The following is a 19,856-nucleotide window of genomic DNA, read 5'->3' on the forward strand; positions in this document are numbered from 1 at the left end:
AAATCAGGCTTGGTGCCTTCACATTTCCAAGTCCAGGCTAAGCATTAAAGCAGCCATCCATTGGAATATAAAATTATGCAAGATCAATAGAAATCTTGTAACATGTGTACAAAAGGATCTGGAAACTGACATGTTCCTGGAAAAGAGCCATCCTAATAGCTAATAAACATAAGATATGCAATACAGGACAAGTAGCTAGCTGCATATTCAGTTGGTACTTGGTCAAGCAGAGAGTGAAGGGCAAGCATGTGAAAATAAATGGGTTATATACAATTGATCTCAAATATAGTTTCCATTTACCATGATAGGCATTTTGATACTGAATGTGTCCTTGAGTGCATTTAGTTTTGCAAAGTAATTCTTATTCTCCCTGATGCAGCTTGGCTTTCTGACAGTTCAGTTTAAAATGCAACTCTATAATCTAATTGATGAGATACAATTCTGGAAATGACAGATTTACCACAGGTAGCTTTTCAATCCTTCAGATTGTCTTTTAAATTTGGCAATTCTTCAGAAATATTCCAATTACATTGATTCCAATCTAATTGCACTGAAGGGTAAAACAAGGTCTTTTGTAAATTACGACTGCACAATAATAAAGAAAGTAGGGTCTGTTTTTTTTTTAAAAGCATAGCTTCAAGGAAATAATGTAATGTCCTTGAATCAATACCTAAAATTTGTAAGTGAAGGCTGCAGCTATACTGGAGCCATAACAGCCAGAGCTCCACCCCTAAACTACCACCATTGACTTGCACACACAAGCAGCTGGTGATAAGGTCAAGCATGCTCAACCAGCTGGTGAAAAAAGCACCAATTGATCTCAGTAATGATCACTGTGAAAACTACCAGATTGTCATTAAAAAAAAACCTATCTGGCTCACCACTGTGGTTCTGGCAGGAAATCTGCCATCATTACCCAGTCTGGCCTCAATGTGCCTCTGGGCCATCTGTTTGTGATTGACCTTTCAATACCCTCTGAAGTGGCCTTGCACACCACTCATTTGTTCCATTGCCATTACACTCAGGGAAAGAATAAACCTGGCATTGACCTAGTCATTAAACTCTGACACAGCAAAGTCACTCCCCACCCTCAGGGACTAAAGTTTCCAACCAAACACTGGGGGACTGGAGTCTAAATTGGAAGAGCTGTCTTGTGGCCAAGTGAAGCAACAGTCTGATATAAGCAAACTCATAGAATTATACCTTGTATGTAATATGCCAGACTTTGTCATCCCAAGAATGCCTTGTCCCAGTGGCAGGACCAACCCACCAGAAGTGGTGGCACAGTGGCATACAGGCATGAGGGAGTAGCTCTCAGCATCCTCAACATCAAATCCATACCACATGAAGTCTCATAGCACTGGTCAGACATGGGCAAGGAAACCTCCTCCTGATTAACATCTACTGTACTTCCTTAGCAGATGAACCAGGGAACCTGTGTCTTGAGCAACATTTGAAAGAAGCACTGAAAGTAGCAGATACACAGAATGTACTCTGGATGGGGAACTTTGGTGTCCACCATGAAGCGTGGCTTGTTAGCTCCACCACAAATAGGACATAGCTGCTGGACGGGGTCTGCAGCAGGTACTGGTGGGTGTGGCTGTCTGTGACACATTGCTAGAAATGACCATTGCACAGTTCTTATGGAGATAATAACTGGCCATGGTGTTGTGCTGTGCTATAATCGTGATACATGGAAGGGCACAGGACAGATCAAGCAGCTCAAAATTAGGTATCTATAAAGCACTGTGGACCATGAGCAGCAGCAGAGATGTACACCACCAGAATTTGTGACCTCATGGCCTGACATATTCCTCACTCTACCATCATTATGAAGCCAGGAGATCAATCCTGGTTCATCGTGTGCAGAGGGGAAATGCACCAGGCATACCCCCCTGAAGATGCACAAATCAGTGAACAAATTCTCAAACTTACTGAAGAGGTAGAAAGGCAAATATACAGCAAGTAAACTGTCAATTAATTTTGGGTGAAATTTCAATTTCAAAGAAGCCATATAAAGATAATGTAATATCCTGTAATCATCAATTGTGTCAACAATTCGATTTAGAAATAGCATAAAATGTTAGTACCTAAATTTAATTCAATGATTTAATTCCTGCAGGGAACTTCCAAAGTGATAATCATGTTCACTTTAGTTGACAGAAGTGACAAAACTCTGTGGAGCTGAATGGCATGATAACATAAATTTGCCTCCGAAGACTTCCTCAAAGATTCAGCGGATCAATGCACCATGCATTTTAATAGTGGCCAATATACTTGAGCAAGTTTCAGATCTGATCTTTCGTCTAAGCAGAATTAATCCATCTCAGACAAAGTACTTATGAGGACAGCTGACTTTATTGTCCCAGGCCAGGCAGTGGACAATTTAGAAAAGATGCCCTTCACAAACTATGATACAGCAACTGCTGGTGGAAGGTGTGTAAATGTCCATACATCTACAGTTGAAAACCCCACTGTATTAACTTCCAAACAGATAATTAGCCAGAGCAAGCTGATGGGTAGGTTGGTGGTACATTGAGAAGTGTCGATGAAGCGCAGAATGTGTGGCAGCATGTACATTTGACTTCTCACTCTCCCACTAGACTCACCGTTGAGTTCTGGGGCATTCCTTAATTCGACAAGCAAAGGGACTGGATACGCTTTGTATTTGGCCTCTTAGTTTTACATCAGCCATAGCTGATGCATCTTGCACAGTTCCATTCATTGGAATGGAGTCACCTACCTTCATTCAAAGGCAAGTTTAGGTATGATTTGGTCTTTTTTTTAACGCTTTAACTAATCATGTGTTTTAAAATAAATTTATTTTCCCCCAACTGTTTGGCCATCAGACATTTGGAATCAGTGGAAAAGGCCTTTGACAGCATAGATCAGAATGCCAGAGAGATCCATGGATGGGGCCTTAATTCACACACAAAATGCTGGAGGAACTCAGCGGGTCAGGCAGCATCCATGGAGGGAAATGAACAGTCGACATTTCGGGTCGAGACCCTTCATCAGGACATACAGGATTCCCTTTCTCCAACACTCAACATGAGGAAGAAATATAAAACAAGGCAGCCAGATGTCATTGGTACCAATGACATAGGTAGATAAATGGATGAGGTGCTGCAGAGTGAATATAGGGAATTAGGCTGAAGGTGAAAAAGCAAGACCTCAAGGGTTGTGATCTCTGAATTACTCTAGGTGCCACATGCTAGTGAGGGTAGGAATAGGAGGATAGGACAGATGAATGCGTGGCTGAGAAGCAGGAGCACGAGAGGTAGGTTATGGTTCTTGGACCATTGGGTTCTCTTCTGGGGCAGTGGTGACCTGTAAAAGAGGGAGAGATTGCATCTGAACTGGAGGGGGACCAATATCCTGGTGGGGAGATTTGCTAGAGTTATGATGGAATGAGCTGCCAGAGGAAGTGGTGGAGGCAGGTAAAATTACAATGTTTAAAAGACATTTGGACAGGTACATGATAGGAAAGGTTTAGAGGGATATGGGCCAAATGCAGGCAAATGGTTCTAGCTCAGGAAGACACCTTGGTCGGCGTGGACGAGTTTGGCCGAATGGCCGGCTTCCTTGATGTATAACTCTGTTATATCATCTGGTCTCATTGGCAGTTGGTCCCTTTTCCAAGGACTGACAAGTGCCTGACAGGGAGCTCTCCTCTGACAAATCCTCAGAAAGCTTGAATTCACTTGAAGAATATATGCTGATTGGACACTTTAAAGAAGCAGAGGACAAAGAGAACATAATAAAGTAATTGTTTTATTTTTCAGACTCACTGGCAGCGAGTCAATTTCCGAGAATTTAAGATCCTTTTAAAACACAACTGTTTTTAATCCCTGAAATACTTCTGTCATTTCTTTTTTCCCCCAGCTTGGTCAAAACAGACTCATCAAACATTATCTTGCCAGGCCACAGTAGCAAAACAATGTCACCACAATGAAAATAGGTCAGTCATGAATTCAACTCCTATCTATCCAATCCTTCAGACTTAAACAAAAAACATCCATTTGGTTGAGTGAGATTTAAACAAATTTTATCAAACAGTAACTAAAATATTACATTTTTGGAGCTGCACATCAGATCAAATACATGAGGATTGTGGACAGATTAACGTTTGGGGTGTTTATTCTGACAGAACTCCCTGAGGGAGTTGCAGATTCATCAGGCTTACAGTGTTATATAAAATAACGTAAAACTGATTATGAAGAACAGATTTGAAGATAAGCTGACAGCATGGATTCTGTCTGAGTAGTGCATGTAACTTCAGTATCAATTTCAGGCAAACAGACACACCAAAGTGCTGATTTACAAAATACAGCAGTCTGTGGCAGCAGCAGAAATATCACTTCCCTTTTTAATACTTCCAGCCTCAACTGCCTTTTTCCAATAATTCACATCCTTTTTTTAGCTTCCAAGTCAGACCTTTTTATGTATCTCTACCGTTGATTAATTCTCTAAGTATGACACAACGGACAAAAGGCAGAGCGGAGACATGGGTGAAGATGAATGCATGGTGTGGCCCTGCTCCATTCAATGGGACAATGGAGATACCATCAATTGAGAGCATTTAACCAGATTCCTGGTACTTTTGCTGAGGCAGCCTCAAGTATGAGGAAAAGGTTTCACAGATTATTTGTGCCTTGTGGAAGATTCACCAGTTAAAAACTGTGGAAAATACATAATGGGATAAACTATGTTTAAAGAATTAGGTTCAATAGGTTAAATGGTTCCTTTCATGGCATGCGTTTCAGCATTTCCAGCTGTTTCAAAAGGCGGCAGATGCTTTTTCCTATTACCTTGATGAAGTAATCCAGTCACCCACCTATAATTCACTGTCACCATCTATGAACATCGAAGTGATTACACTCTAAGGAGTACTGAGCTCTTGGATTTTGCAACTAGATTTTCATTAAGGTGCTTTTGTTCTGTACAGATGGTAATATGATGTACAATCATATTACTTACATTTATGATAGATTTGAGGGTCTTGGATTCATACAAATCATTGGGCAAAGATGGGAGTTGCTGATGGTTTTGTGAATGGAGAACAGGGGCAGTAGCCCAAGTCTCCTGTAGAGCACCCAGAAGAGTACTCTATGCAGGAAATGCGAATCAATGGGTTCTTAAAATGACTTTGAGATCCTCTCTAAGTGATCAGATCCCAATTCGCATATTGCACGAGGTGTCGGTCTCAGCTTCCCAAACAAGGCAGTAGAACGCCTCCCACCTATTCTTCCACACAGGAGATTAGCTCATTATCACAAACTGTATAATTATGGAAAGCTGAGATTTAAGTACAAGGTTGAAACTTAAATATAACTTTTGTGCAATCCTGCAAACTGTTGATGGTGAAAATTGAATAGTATATACACAACATTTAAATTCCACAATTATACTGCACCCTTCTGAACCCAGCCATCTATTTTTCTGTGGTAAAAATATCCTTCATGGTTTCAACAAACCCCAAGATGCTAGAAATCCATCCTTCGATGTTTGCACCAAATGCACAATACATTAAGTGACTGCTTTTCATATTCCGATTCCAAACAATGATTTCGTTGTTCTGAGTTGGATCATACGTGAAGACAACCTGAGACCAGGCAGAGCAACAGCCAGCAGAGAGACAAGAGGCTGATGTGGCACAGTTCCTTCTTCTCTGAAGACTCCCAGGACAGCATCAAAAAATTTGGGGATCCTTGCTCAAGTTAGTCCCCAATACTGGTCCCCATCAATGGCATTTTGTCCTGCTGCCTTTAGCAGGCAGGTATAAAACTGTTGAATATACACTGTGGATATTAATTTATTTTCTATATTATAAAACTTATACCACAAGGAACTGAGCAAAAGAAAAAATTCTAAACCCATACAGCTGTGCATGTTCCCAGTTATTTAATCATTCGTTTACAATATTTGACTGGATATAATAATAAAACTTCTGCTTAACATGAAGCAGACATTTATTCAGTCATGTTTTATTGACCCAGTCCTAAGCCATACAAAAATATGACCACAAAGCTCAAAATGTCCATAAAAGCCAAAAAGTAATTAAGATACAGCCACTGCTACTGACAATCCTAAGAGGAATGTGTCTTAGAAGTATCCTTAAAAGTCCAAAACCAACCCAAATAAAACACTAATTCAAAGTCTCTAAAGGGATTAGCAGAGTTAAATGAGCTAAGTCTTTGGGTATTGATGGAAATCCTGGACAATGGTGACAGAGTCAAACAGAATTTTCTGGATTTTCTTCTTTTGTTTCAGACTCTCAGCCATGTCTCCTCTGTTTCCTCCCTGCTACTCTCGATCATCACCTTCCCATCAAAAACAAGAATAGGATTCCTCTTGTCTTAATCTTCCACCCCACCAGCCTCTACATTTGACATTCACTTTTCCAACCCTACTAAGCCTTACTCTTATTATTGCACATTTCCATGAACCACAGGAAAAGCAAAAACTGCTCTTTTACTTCTTCCCCACCCACCATCCAGGGACCCAAGCAGTCTTTCCAGGTGAAGCAGCAATTCACTCGCAGTTCTTCCAACTGAGTGCACTGCATTTGGTGCTTCTGATGTGGCCTCCTCTGCTTTGGAGAAACCAAGCTCAGAATGGGTGACTGCTTTTCAGAACGAGTGCTTAATTGGCAAGGGTGACCTTGAGATCAAGAAGCTAATGTGGAACAAAAAATAAACTGCTGGAGGAACTCAGCGAGTTAAGCAGCATCTGTGACAGCAAAGGGATAGTCAATGTTTCAGGTCGAGACCGCGTGTCAGTTTATGCTTTGCTCCAGATTCTAGCGTCTTTTGGGTCTCCAACCTAATATGAATGCTGGGACTAGGACTGAACATGTGCATATGTTTAGATTGAGTGCTGAAGGTTTGAGGTAGGGGCCTGCATGACATTTGAAGGTTCTCTGTCACCAGGAGGTGGTCGAGGTATGTGAAACCAACAAAGATTATGAAGTGTGGCAGTCTTGCAATAGTAAGATGTGGCATTGGTGTAATAGTTATTTATTATTTTTCTCTCTACCTCTATGCCTCGGAGTATAATAACAAATAGTATTTTCAAAGAGTCATTCAAAGAACAGCAACATTATCAGACAGGAAGGCCATTCAGCCTATTAAATATTTATCCAGCTCCATTCCATACCCCACAACTGAATCTGCCTCCACCGCCATTCCTTCCAGACCCCGACCACACCTTGCCCAAGTCTTTTTTTTTCCTCATGTCATTTTTTTTTTTCATTTTATGACTTTTTGTCCTCGACCCTTCCACCAGTTTGTGTGTGTGTCAGGGACCTTCACAATTTTAAAGACATCTATCAGATTCTTGTTACTGTACTCTTTGACATAACTAGTCAGTATTCTTTACAGATCAATCCCTGCCTGGCTGTCTTTGCCTGTCTACCAACCATACATTCCCTCTGAAAATGCATCTTGTAAGGTGCAGTAAGCACCTCTGTAAAGCTGCTATCCTCTTTGCTCACAGCCTCATTGAGGTACCAAGAAACTACAGCCGTGGCACAAGCTATGAAACCCATCAGTTGATAGTAGCTCTTGCACATGTTGGACAGCAAACAAGGTTTACCCTGGATTATCAGTGTGACACAGGATGTTCAGCCAATGGGAATAAGGCAAGACACTGTATCTCCACACACCAAACTTTAAACATATACCTTATCTCAACAAACACTCACCAATTAGCTCCATTCTCTACACAGAAATCATTTCAGATTGCTGTAACTCTCTTCCTCTGACACTCACATCTCCTTACTTCTGGGTTCTCTGAAATCTTTAGATTCTGGCTTGTCTGCAAACTAATTTTATTTATTTAATTAAAGATTGTGTAGTTAATCAATTTCATTTATAGTTCTTTTGAAAAATTGAACTTGATCAATTAAGGTAGATTACATTAATACTTAACTGTAATTTACATTCAATCCCACTCCTCTACCTAAAGGAATTATTGTACACCTCATTCTTTTCAGAGACTCATTGTCTCTGCTCCCTTTTTACACTGTTGACACTCAGATCTTTTTACTATTTCCTTTAGCCCGGCAGCTATGAAAGTGTTGCAGTATAAAATTGGCTATTATGGAGCCTAATTGTCCTAATGCGGAACCTGGGACTTGGACTGAACAAGTACAAAAGCAGTTCAGCTTGAGTAGTTGGGGGTTGGAGCCTACACAAGTTTAAATTCAGCATGGCAGCAGCAAAAATTAAATACAATTCACTTAATTAAATCTGGAATAAAAATGGCAACTATTCCACATCTGTCAATAAAATCGCCATCTGCAACATTAAAAGTTGGAGGTGCAGCTGGATTGGGGTGTGCAAGTGCATGATTCACAAAAAGACAAGTATGCAGCTACAAGAAGTAATTAGGAAAGTTAGCACAGTGTTACCATTTATTACTAGAGGAACAGAGTAGCAAGTCAGGGAGGTTACGCTTCAGCAATGTATGGGATTAGTGAGACCATATCTGGAGTAATAGTCACCCTATTTAGGAAAAGATTACCAAACTGATAGTAGTTATGGGTGGGTTGCCTTCAGCAGAAAGGTTGGACAAGGTAAGTTTATATCCACTGGTTAGCTTAGAAAAGCAAGAGGATATTTGACTGACATATACAAGATTGTAAGGGTCTTGATATAGTGGATGCAGAAAGGATGTTGCATCTTGTGGGAGAATCAAGAACTAAGGGTCATTGTTTAAAAATAAAGAGTCACCATTTAAAACAAATGAGGGGAAATCTTTTCTCTGGACTACCTTCCACAAATCAGTGTCCTTAAATAGTTTTAAAGCAGAGGTAAGGCAGATTTTTGAATGCAAGGGAGTGAAAGGTTGCTGTGGACAGATGGGACTATAGAGTTGGTGTTACAATCAGACTGGCAGACAAGGCTCAAGAAGCTAAGTGGCTCCTCTTGCCCCTGATTGGCATGTTCATACATTGAAGGAAGACATTTGCTGCCTTTCCCAGTCTGCAGTGGTCTAATTGTGATTCCAGACCACAACAATGTGCCTGTATCTGGAATGCCCCATGGTTTGAAATTGCTTTTCTACAGGACAATAGGAATAAAAGTAAATAGACCACCCAGAACAGATCATGGCACCAGATTCTACAGGCCCACACAAGTCAGCCCAGCCAAGTCCTTCACTCTCACTGGAGCAGAATCCTGGCATTCACTCTCTCTGAACACTTGTGGGAGTATTTTCACCACATGGACTGCAATCTAGCCGTTACTCTGACAGGAAGATTTTACATAAATATCCTTCTATCATGTACTTTTGGATATGAAGAGGGATATTTATGTAAAATCTTCCTGTCAGAGTAAGATTTTACATAAACATTTCAAGCTAGCCCCAGAATAAAACAGTTAGTTTGAAGGCAAGAATTACGTTGCTCTCAGTTGAAAAAGGATGCTTATGAAAAAAAAAAGAGTTCAAATGACTTCATGTCTGGATTTGCAGATCTTGATGCAACCCTGGGATAATTCAAACAAGAGAGATAGATCCTAAATGTGGTTAAGAAAGAAATGCAAGGGTTGAAAGCTCAATAGTTTTATGCAAGGTGACCTTTATGCAACCTCATGCAGAAATGTAAAATTCTGGTGTATTTTAAATGAATATTCCAGAGCAGAACTTCAAATGTATCTTTAACAAAATTGCTGATGAGTCTGAAAAGTCCACAAGTTTGTTTAACTTCCATAAAAAAAGAGTCAAACAAATTGGCCCAGAACTTGCTGTAGTGCCACATCTTGAACTGTGCTCTGTTGGTTACACTCTTAACTCACGTTTCAAAGGGTTGGATCATGTTAACCCAGTCTCCCACTGTCCAGAAATCTCAGCTGTGGCTTTTGCACTCCTGCACTTAACTGGACTAGATGAGGATGGCTTAGCTTAATGGCACTCCATCACCCAGATGCCAGCAGAAAGTTCACGGCAGCTGATTGCAAAGATCCCAGTCCCAAAAAGTGCATGATAACTGGCAAAGCGGGAGTTGGGAACTTAGCGTGCTGTGAAAACTGTCACTGGTTTTAATAGTTTAGATGATTCTGACGTTAAGGGACATCCTTAAAGAAATGAAGTAAATAAATAATTACGTTCAACAATAAGGACACACAAAACATTCTGCAGGTGCTGGAATCTGGAGCAATACACAAAAAGTGCTGGAGGAACTCAGCAGGTCAGGCAGCATCCATGGAGGGAAATAAACAGTCAACATTTCAGGCCGAGACCCTTCATCAGGACTGGAAAGGAAGAGGGCAGAGCCAGAATAAGAAGGTGGGGGGAGGGGGAGGAGCACATGCAGGCAGATGATAGGTGAGTCCAGGTGAGAGGGGGATGGTAGGTGGGTGGGGTAAGGGGGGAGAAGATGAGAGGTGATAGGTAGAAGAGGCAAAGGGCTGAAGAAGAAGGGATCCAGTAGGAGGGCAGTGGACCATGGAATAAAACATGGGGGAGGGGAGGAGAGGAGATGGACAGGTCATCAAAGCGGGGGAAGGGAGCCATAGGAAAAAGGGAAGACAAAGGAGTGGGGTGGGGTGGGGCGGGGCGGGGAAGAAAAATAAGGGGTGAAGTTACCAGAAGTTAGAGAAATCGATGTTGAGGCCATCAGGTTGGAGACTCCCAAGGCGGAATACGAGGTGTTGTTCCTCCAACCTGCACCTGGCCTCAACGTGGCAGTAGAAAAGACCATGGATAGACATGTCAGTCTGGGAGTGGGATGTGGAATTGAAGTGGGTGGCCACCGGGAGGTCCTGACTGCCGTGGGGGACAGAGCGAAGGTGCTTGATGAAGCGGTCACCCAGTCTGCATCGGGTCTCACCAATGTACAGAAGGCCGCACCAGGAGCACCGGATGCAATAAGTGACCCCCTCGGACACACTTGCACATGAGTATTTATAAATATTAAACTAAGACAGAGTAACTTTAATGATGTAACAACTTCTTTGCCTCCTAAAACTTTTATCTGGCACAGGATCCCAGAAAATTCCTTTGTGGAACACTGAGGATCCCAGCAGCATTGAACTCTGAAGCTGGATTCCAGAGAGTTTAGTGGTGAAATTAACTAAAACATTGGGCCTTCTGAATTTGTCATTGAGATACAAATGCCAGACTTTCACATGAAGTGCAGACATCCGGGACATACTTCAGGTTTGTTAGCTGGAGTCAGCAAAACTGAGGATGATCCAGTCTAATATTATTCTTTTCACTGCAAGTTGTTATAATAAGATGAAAGCCTTGCAACAAGAGCAATATGATGAATGAAAGAATCAATACTTCAGGGTTTTAAGCAAAGGGATTTAGGGGTTAAGAAAAAAAGTGGGTCAACTGAAGTAAAAAAGTAAAATAAAATCAGGAACAGAATTTTTTAATTTTATCTGAATTTGGAAAAACTATGACAATTCACTATCTATTGGAATGAAACGGCACAATTTAAATTGTTCATTTTCGTATTAGTATATTATTGTCACATGTATCGAGATACAGTGAATAGTTTTTGCATGCCATCAGATAGATCATTCCAAACACAGCTACTTTGAGGTAGTAAAAAGAAAACAGAATGCAGAATATAGTGTTGCAGTTACAGAGTAAGTGCAGTACAGGTGGACAAATAAAGTGCAAGGGTCACGATGAGCTAGATTGGGAGATCAAGATTTCAATAGGTTTGGCATTGCAGAAACATGAAACTCATCAATGTTTCTGCATTGTAGAATGGAAGCCCTTTAACCTTCAACAGTGGACTTAATTAGCAATAAACATGCACATTTATAAAAGTCACAGGGCCACTGAAAACAAGCAATCATTTCTGAGGCTACAGGAGAGGCAGCAAGAAACATCCAGCAATTTACGGGGCATCTCTTCCTTACCACGAGCTGCTGAACAAGTTATACATTAGCAATGTAAACTGTCAACCTCATTGTTATTTTCTCAGCAAAATGTGGGCCAGAAATTACAGACAGTTCTTATTCATATCAATTATTGCTCATATGAAACACCACACAAAATATCCTTAAGCAGTCATGATAGCTATTTGCAATTATTACTCTTATTAATCAGAAGAATTACCTACATTATTATAGCTATCATAATTGTGGTAAGTTGGCTTGAGCCATCATAGTTTGAAGATGTTCTCCGAATTTTCCAGTCAGTGGTGAAAGAATGGCTCTCACACCTGACCCTAGAGAAAGTTTTTCACAAAACTTACATCTACACAAAACTACACAAAGTTACATCTTATTCATGAAGGTTTAACATTTCTAATAATGTTTTTTTTTTGCGGTAAGAGCAGAATAAAAGTATGAAGTTTATATTAACTTGCTAACTTTGTCTTGAAGATTAAAACACTGTCTCTGGAGCAGGTACAGAAAGTAAAATTCATATTTCTGTTTGACTGCACACAGAGAGACACCAGATGTTACTGTCGGTGTTACGCAACCGTGAAATCCAGTCCAATACCATTTGAAACTTTGATTTTATTGATTTTATTTTTAAAACTAAAAATATCCATGATGTGTCATTTAAGATGAATGCTCCATAAAAATAATCAGTGTGATTTGATAAAGGATCCAACGTCCTCATTCTTGCACTATCAGTAAAGCTTCCTGACTACTAATTTTGATCTAACTTCTCTGAACTAAATCCAATATACAGTCAAGGCACAGCCTGCGAGGTCAACTAATTTAGCACAGGCCAAACTTTTCATAAATAATTGCATGCTCTTCAGTGGGAACCAGAAGTATATCATTCTTTTCACCACTTACTGTATTATTCATATTATTTGTTACTTTATTTTAAGATGTAAATGATAGAAGGCAGAAATTCATAATTACAATAAATCTTTCTCCAATGAAATAGATCTTATTTAAACAATGACAGAAGAGTGCTAAAATATCACTTTTAAAAAGAGGGTGCCCAAATATCTAGTATTATCAATAAACAATTGGTTACAAAGCAGGAAAACATTAACAGGTATTCCAAGATGGGGAGCATAAAATTATACAGAAAATGGAAAGAAAAAGTAAATGGCTTTTACATCATATTGTTAAAACCAAGTTCACTCCTGTTCTCCTTTCATGAAAGTGTTGATTCCTGCTGGATTTTCTGAGCACTGAGCAATATTAAGTGCATCAAATAAGTGAGCATTTTTTCATGCACAGAAGTGTCAGTGTTTGTTCATGGGTTATCAGATACTATTAGAGCCAAGCCCATTAGGTCTTCCCCAAATGTTTATAAATGCTACTTTTCAGCCAGGCACCAGATGATAATCAGGAACAGGAAACAAGACTGATTTTCTCCATCTCAGCCAAGGAGTATTACAATTAAATGTAGCATTCCAATTTTTCTACTTGTTTTGCCCTCATTTGCAATTTTAAAAAATGGTCACAATATTTAGAAATACATAAGAGTGCACAATTTTGAACAAAATGTAGTATTTGTAATAACCATTTCTTCATATTTAACCTTTAAATCTTTATGATTTTTAAAATCTCTATAGTTTCCTCAAGACAAATATCAAACTGATTTTCCAAAATATCAAACTTCGTACTGTTTTCCCAGCATTGTGCTGACATCTCAATAATTAGAAGGCAATGTGTAATGTAACCACAATATACTCACTCTTTTGGCGGGTTTAAGTCTTCGGGTCTTGTTTCAAAAAACTGGAGGACTTCGTCACACTGAGAGATATGGGCTGGTAGTCGGATCAGGGCCTGCAAATAATCAGAGAGCAATGAGAAGAGTTTTATTTTCCGATCTACTCGTTGAAAAGGAACCTCATTAAATTTGAGTTTTTGAAACTAATTCGTCAAAATTCAAATCTCCACTTCTGTATTAAGCAAATTTCCACTCACATAAGAAAAAAATATTTTCAGCTTACATTCCATTCTGCTATTATGAAAACATTAATATTTCATAATTTCGAAATCAAGTTATATATTCAAAAAGACACAAATGTTGCGTAAGCACACAGAAATTTTAAATCATTGCTGGAGAACTATCTTTTCCAATTAACAATGAGTGCAAGTATCCTGTTTCTCCCAGGTATGGAGAGATGATAAGCAATAGTGAGAAATAAATGATAATGTTCCAAATACACTGAAAGATTCAAATAATATCATCTGGTAGCATTCAACTTCAATTGTAACTTGTGCTTACTTAGAACTTCTAATGTGATGAAATAACCCAAGATGTTTCCCAGAAGTAACAACAAAAAGTCCTGGTAAACCACAAACTGACCTTCTGCTTTACACAAGATCAATTACTTTCACTTCCCTAATATCTACAGTTGCCATCATCAGCTCATCTGTCGCTAAAACACACATCCATTATTGCCTCCAAACTCAATGATTTGTAAGCTCTCCTGATTGACCTCCCATCACCTGTAGCCTTTCCATTTCAATTCCTTCCTACTTAGCTCCAAGTTCAGCTCATCCATTGCAACTGTCTTTCCTGGCCTACAGTGGCTCCTGGTTTCCTAACCTCTCTGATTTAGACCACCAAATCTTCTGTTTAAATTCTTGCATAGATTTGTCTGTTGCATGGATTTGACTGTTGGTTTCCATGTATCCCACACCTGCCTGACAATTCCCCAAAAATCTCTTGGTAATCCCGGGCTCTTGCACATTCCTCTCTCCCTTCATACAAGCACTAGCAGTTGTGGTTTTAGCCGTCCAGGTTCCACATGATGGAATCTTTCCCAAAGTTTCACTGCGTCTATAGTTTCAAGGAACTGTGAGTAATCTTACCTGCATCCTCCTATCACCACCTTGTGCCCACCCCGCCTCCCCTCTTTTGTCCATCTATCACTACTCTGCTTTTCCCCCCTATATATTGGGCTTCCCCTTTTCCTATCTTCAGTCCTGAAGAAGGGTCCTGACCCGAAACGTTGACCACCTGCTTTTCTCCATGGATGCTGCCTGGCCTGCTGAGTTCCTCCAGCATCACCATGTTTTTCAATTGTGAGTAATGAGCTGGCATGAATTGAGAATTGGTTAACAGTAAGAAATAAAAGAGTGGGAATTTCAAGCCGTTCTCAGGTTGACAGTCTGTGACTAGTAGGGTACTGCAGGGATCAGTGCCTGGGCCCCAGCTATTCACAACCTCTGTCAACAGTTAGCCTGAGGAAACCAAAAGTTATAACTCTAAATTTGCAGATGATACAAAACTAGGTGGGATTACAAATAGTAAGAGGCTTCAAGGGGATATAGACAAGCTAAATTAGTGGGCCAGAATATGGCAGTTGGAGTTATATGTGGAAAAATGTGAGGGCATCTACTCTGTACACAAAACAAAACAAAGCAGCATTTTTATTTAAACGATGAGGGATTGGAAGGTGTTGTACAAAGGAACCTAGGTGTCCTTGTGCACAAGTCCCTGAAAGCCAATGAACAGGTGCAGAGAGCAATTGTGAAGGTGAATAGTATGTTGGCCTTTCATGTAGAAACATTTGAGTCCAGGAGTAAAGATGTCAAAAGGCGATTTATGCAGATTCTTGGTGAGACCACCTACATCTGTAGTTTTCGCCTCCTCACCTCAAAAAGGATAGACATCATTAAGGCAGTGCAAAGAAGATTTATTAGATTGGTTCCTGGGATAATGGATTAGCTCTCTGAGAAGAGATTGAGCAGACTGGGCCAATATTCTTTACAGTTTATAACAATGAAAAGAGGTTTCATTGAAACATGCATAATTCCCATTGGGTGTGACAGGGTGGATGAAAGGAGGATATTTCCCGAGTCTAGATGTCTAGAACCAAGATCACAGTCCCAAAATAAGGAGTAGCTCATTTAAGACTGGGATGATGAGAAATTCATTCACTCAGAGAGTGGCAAACCTTTGGAATTCTCTACCCAAGATGGCTGAGGAGTTTCAGACATTGTATTTATTCTAAACATAAAACTATAGATCTCTGGATTTTTAATGGAATCATAGGTTATGGGGATACTGCAGGAAAATGGCGCTGATGTAGAAGATCAGTAATGATCTTCATGAATGGCAGAGCAGACTCCAAAGATCAGATGGCCTACTCCTGCTCCTAATTCTTGTTTTTCTTTTCTTAAAATTGCTCTTTCTTTGTTGATCCAGCATTTTTCCCCACATTTCAGCTTCATGAAACACCATGATGTTTGTGTGTATTAAGGTACAACAAACATGTAAGTTGTTCTTCTTGTTGAGGCCTCTGCAGCCTCACTGCCATCAGCAGATTTGTTGCTGCACGTGCTTCCTGGCTTACCTACCACAATAGGGAACACTGACAATAGTGAGGAATTCAATGTTGTTTCGTTCCTAACTCCACCAAAAGAAAGCAGTGGGATGCAATTCAGAGATGGCGGAAACCTCAGCCCCAGCTGGTTGAGCATTCCCTTGGCAATTCCCCACAGAACCAAATATCAGATTAGTGATTCACTGTGTGGCGAACAGCCAATACAGCCCTGTATCCCATCCAACTGTGAGCAGCACATCACAATACGCTCCAGAGCAGCACATGAGCAAAATAATGATCAGAAGCGCTGCCCTTGTGAAAAACCATTGAGGAGCACAACAATAACCGATAAAAAGTTAAGCTTCCCCAGTTTGAAAATGGCAGCTGGATTTAATTCTTCTCTATACCTCACAGGCCCCTTCAGGCTCAAAAGGCCACAGATTTGTGTCTCAGATTCAGGGAACGATCTGCTAGAGAGTCCCACACAGGAGTGTGGGCAGTCTCTGTTTAACTTGAAGGTGGTCTTATCTGTGACTGTGTGCTTTGTTCTTCCTGTGTGCATTTTTCTCCCCCATGGATAGTGTTTGCTTTTCTTTACATTTCTGAAGGTCTTTGCAGACTACGTGGTTCCATTGACTGTGATCTGGAGCAGCTGCCTCCCAGTTTTCCACATTGATGTCTGGCATCTTAAGGTCCCTCTGACAGATGTCTATGAAGCTCCAGTGGTGGATCTCAATTAGCATTTCCCATAGACGACTTCTCCATAGTGAAGACCTTTGGGAATTCTCCTCTCATTCATACCCAAGCCATCGAATGTGACATTGCCCATGCAGTGTCGCCATGATAGGAGTTTATGCACAGTCCAGGATATCAGATCTTTTGACTCTATTCTTCTGAGACATGTTCAGAGTCTGTCGCAGGCAGTGATATAGATGACATTTTGTCTCCTCTCTTGACTTGAGTACAAAGTTCAGGGCCCATTGCAGTAAAGCAATGACAAACAGAGGCTTTGTACACAATGATTTTTGAGTTGTTAGTCTTTTTGTATCAGTGTGGAAAATGTAAACATGAGTTCACCAGCTTTTCCCCTTGCAGAGCTGGGATCAAATCCAACTCAGACTGTTTGAACTTATATCTCCCAGCTTAGAGATTTTCAATCTAACTCTTTCTAAACCAGTGAGAAAACTCGCTGTAGCTGACTTGAATCGAGCAGGTACTTTATAAGAGAAAGCATTTTTAATCTAATGGAATCCCAATAGTATAATATGGTTCAGGTGCTAACAGAACATTGCAATTTTCAATTATATTAAACTACCATATTTCCTTACGACACAAAAGGAAGCCACTTTGGCCCATCAGATCCATTCCAGCAATAGAGCAATCCCATTACTCCAAGAATTTTCCCTGTAACTGATTGTCCTCACATTCCACCCAATTCATTTGCAGCTTCCTCAATGGCACAATTGGTAATGAACAGTCTAGATGCATCCTAACATGGGTGTTGACTTCACTAACTTTAGCAAGACACCATGGGTAGTTCTTCCCCTGGGTTTTTGAGGAGAAAGTTTGCCATGTTTCAGTGACATGCAGTTCTTCTTACTGTAACATGTGCAAGTATGCACGCTTCAGGTGAATTACAAAGAAACTTTCAGTTGAGTTAAATAACAGAGGATGACAGATGGCCTCTGATCTCTACTCCAGCAGAGAAATCAATACTCCAGAAAGAATCTGGACAGAAAATTGGCCTTCTGCAGTAAGAATTTGAGACAAACCCCATTCCCTTGGCATACAGCTACTACAAAACACCAGACCAGATCCACGTCTGGGTATTCTATGCATCCTAACCGTGATTGATTTTCATTGTAGCACACAAAGGCTATTCAAGTCCTAATCTAAATAGGAGATGAGAGCCTATCAATAAAGTTAGCAGATATAGTGTTGGCTATGTGTGTTGGAAGTACTTCTTTGCTTTCTCACATTCATCTCTAACTTTGAAAGCTTCTTTTAAACCATTAATGAAACTAAGTCACCTACACTGCCAGCTGCCCCAGCTGAACATCAATTTTTGTTTGACTATGTTTCTGAGATGTAATTTAGGATATTTTTCTACATTATTGGCACCAGAGTGTTACTAGTTGTTGCTCACATGGTGTTCAGAAAATGAAGCATGGGTTGGGATGGAAGGTGAAGACACTTTAACTGAGCTGTGATCTGTAAATAAAGATCAGCCAAATACTTCAGTCACCGCAACCACGATTTTTTCCTTAACACAGGGTGTAAAGGTTGGTGGAAAAAATTAAAATTTTAAATACACGATTATCATACATAATTTATCAACAGAACCCCCCTTCTTTGATCTTGTTGACTTGATGTTAGTAAGAAGCTACACTTCAGAACACCAATGAAACGCTATTCTAAACTTTATCAGTAAAACACTTAAAGGGGTTTATTTGTGCACTTACAGTTATTTTATATCCAGTTATGGAACAAAGAAAATTATCACAAGTTTAGTCCACCAAGAAAAAAGGAAGACCACACATGGATAGCAACTTAAGCTATCCCAATGAATTTACAGCTAATGAAGTACTTCTCTGAGTGCAGTCACCGCTTTATGTAGGAACTGCGGACCAATTTTGGCACAACAAATTTCTTATAGATAATCTGTTTTTGGAATGCTGAACAAGGAATGACTATTAGCCCTCACGAGATATAACTCCCCTATTCTTCTTCAAAACAATGCCTTAGCATCTTTTAAATCCTTCCGTGAAAGCAGATGGAGTCTTGATTAAGCTTTTCAGTCAAAATATGGCACCTTTGCAAGTGGAACACTCCTTTAGTATTGGAGTGAGATTTTTGTGTTCCAATCACTGGAGTGCGATCTGTGAGAGTGGGTGCAGCCTACAAAATGAATGTGAAAGAAAACATGAATTAAACTAGTAATTAATCCCTTCTGCCTACACAATGTCCAATCTGAGAATGGAGGGATATGGACATTGTGTAGGCAGAAGGGATTAGTTTAGTTAGGCATTTAATTACTAGTTTAATTAGTACTGCACAACATCATGGGCCAAAGGGCCTGTTCCTGTGCTGTACTGTTCTATGTTCAAAACTCCATGCTGTAAGCACAGAAAAGTAGAAAAATAGCACAGAAAGGAATTCTGAAACCACAAGGAAACAACCAGAAAAAATAGAACCAGTGACAAAAGCAGTATCATTGTTGGCAGCAAGATAGACAAAACCCACATAGCAGCACAATTTCTTTTAAAAAGTAAAACAATAAAATGCTGACTATCAAGCACCCAGTTACGCTAATCCCATTTTATTCTTCCCACATTCTCCTCACTGCACCCAAGATTCTACTATCCATCCAAACACATTGGGCAATTTATAGAGGCCAATTAACCTACCCAACCTTTGTGTCTTTTAGATGTGGGAGGAAACAGAGACCCCCCACCCCCACAAAAAGAAATGCACAATGTCACAGGAAGAATGTGCGAACTCCACACAGTCAGCAACCAAGGTCAGGGTTGCACTTGGGTTGAGGGAGCTGTGAGGCAGTGGCTTTACCAGCTGCATCACTGTTAGTAGTCAACACTGCATAATGATATTTTCTAAAAGACTTAATCAAGCTGTAACATCAAGC

The 19,856-nt window shown here is 40.2% G+C and overlaps 1 protein-coding gene across 6 annotated transcripts in view; it reads right to left on the minus strand.

The window, feature by feature from the left end:
- sh3pxd2b (SH3 and PX domains 2B) overlaps positions 1 to 19,856 on the minus strand; it is a 385,135-nt gene that overhangs the window by 60,721 nt on the left and 304,558 nt on the right. For all 6 annotated transcript variants that reach the window (XM_052014630.1, XM_052014629.1, XM_052014628.1 and 3 more), the window contains one exon: positions 13,630 to 13,721. In XM_052014630.1, the coding sequence (XP_051870590.1) occupies positions 13,630 to 13,721 (92 nt within the window). The remainder of the gene's footprint in view (positions 1 to 13,629; positions 13,722 to 19,856) is intronic.

This window comes from Pristis pectinata, chromosome 4, assembly GCF_009764475.1.
Source record: "Pristis pectinata isolate sPriPec2 chromosome 4, sPriPec2.1.pri, whole genome shotgun sequence".
NCBI classification, from domain to species: domain Eukaryota; kingdom Metazoa; phylum Chordata; class Chondrichthyes; order Rhinopristiformes; family Pristidae; genus Pristis; species Pristis pectinata.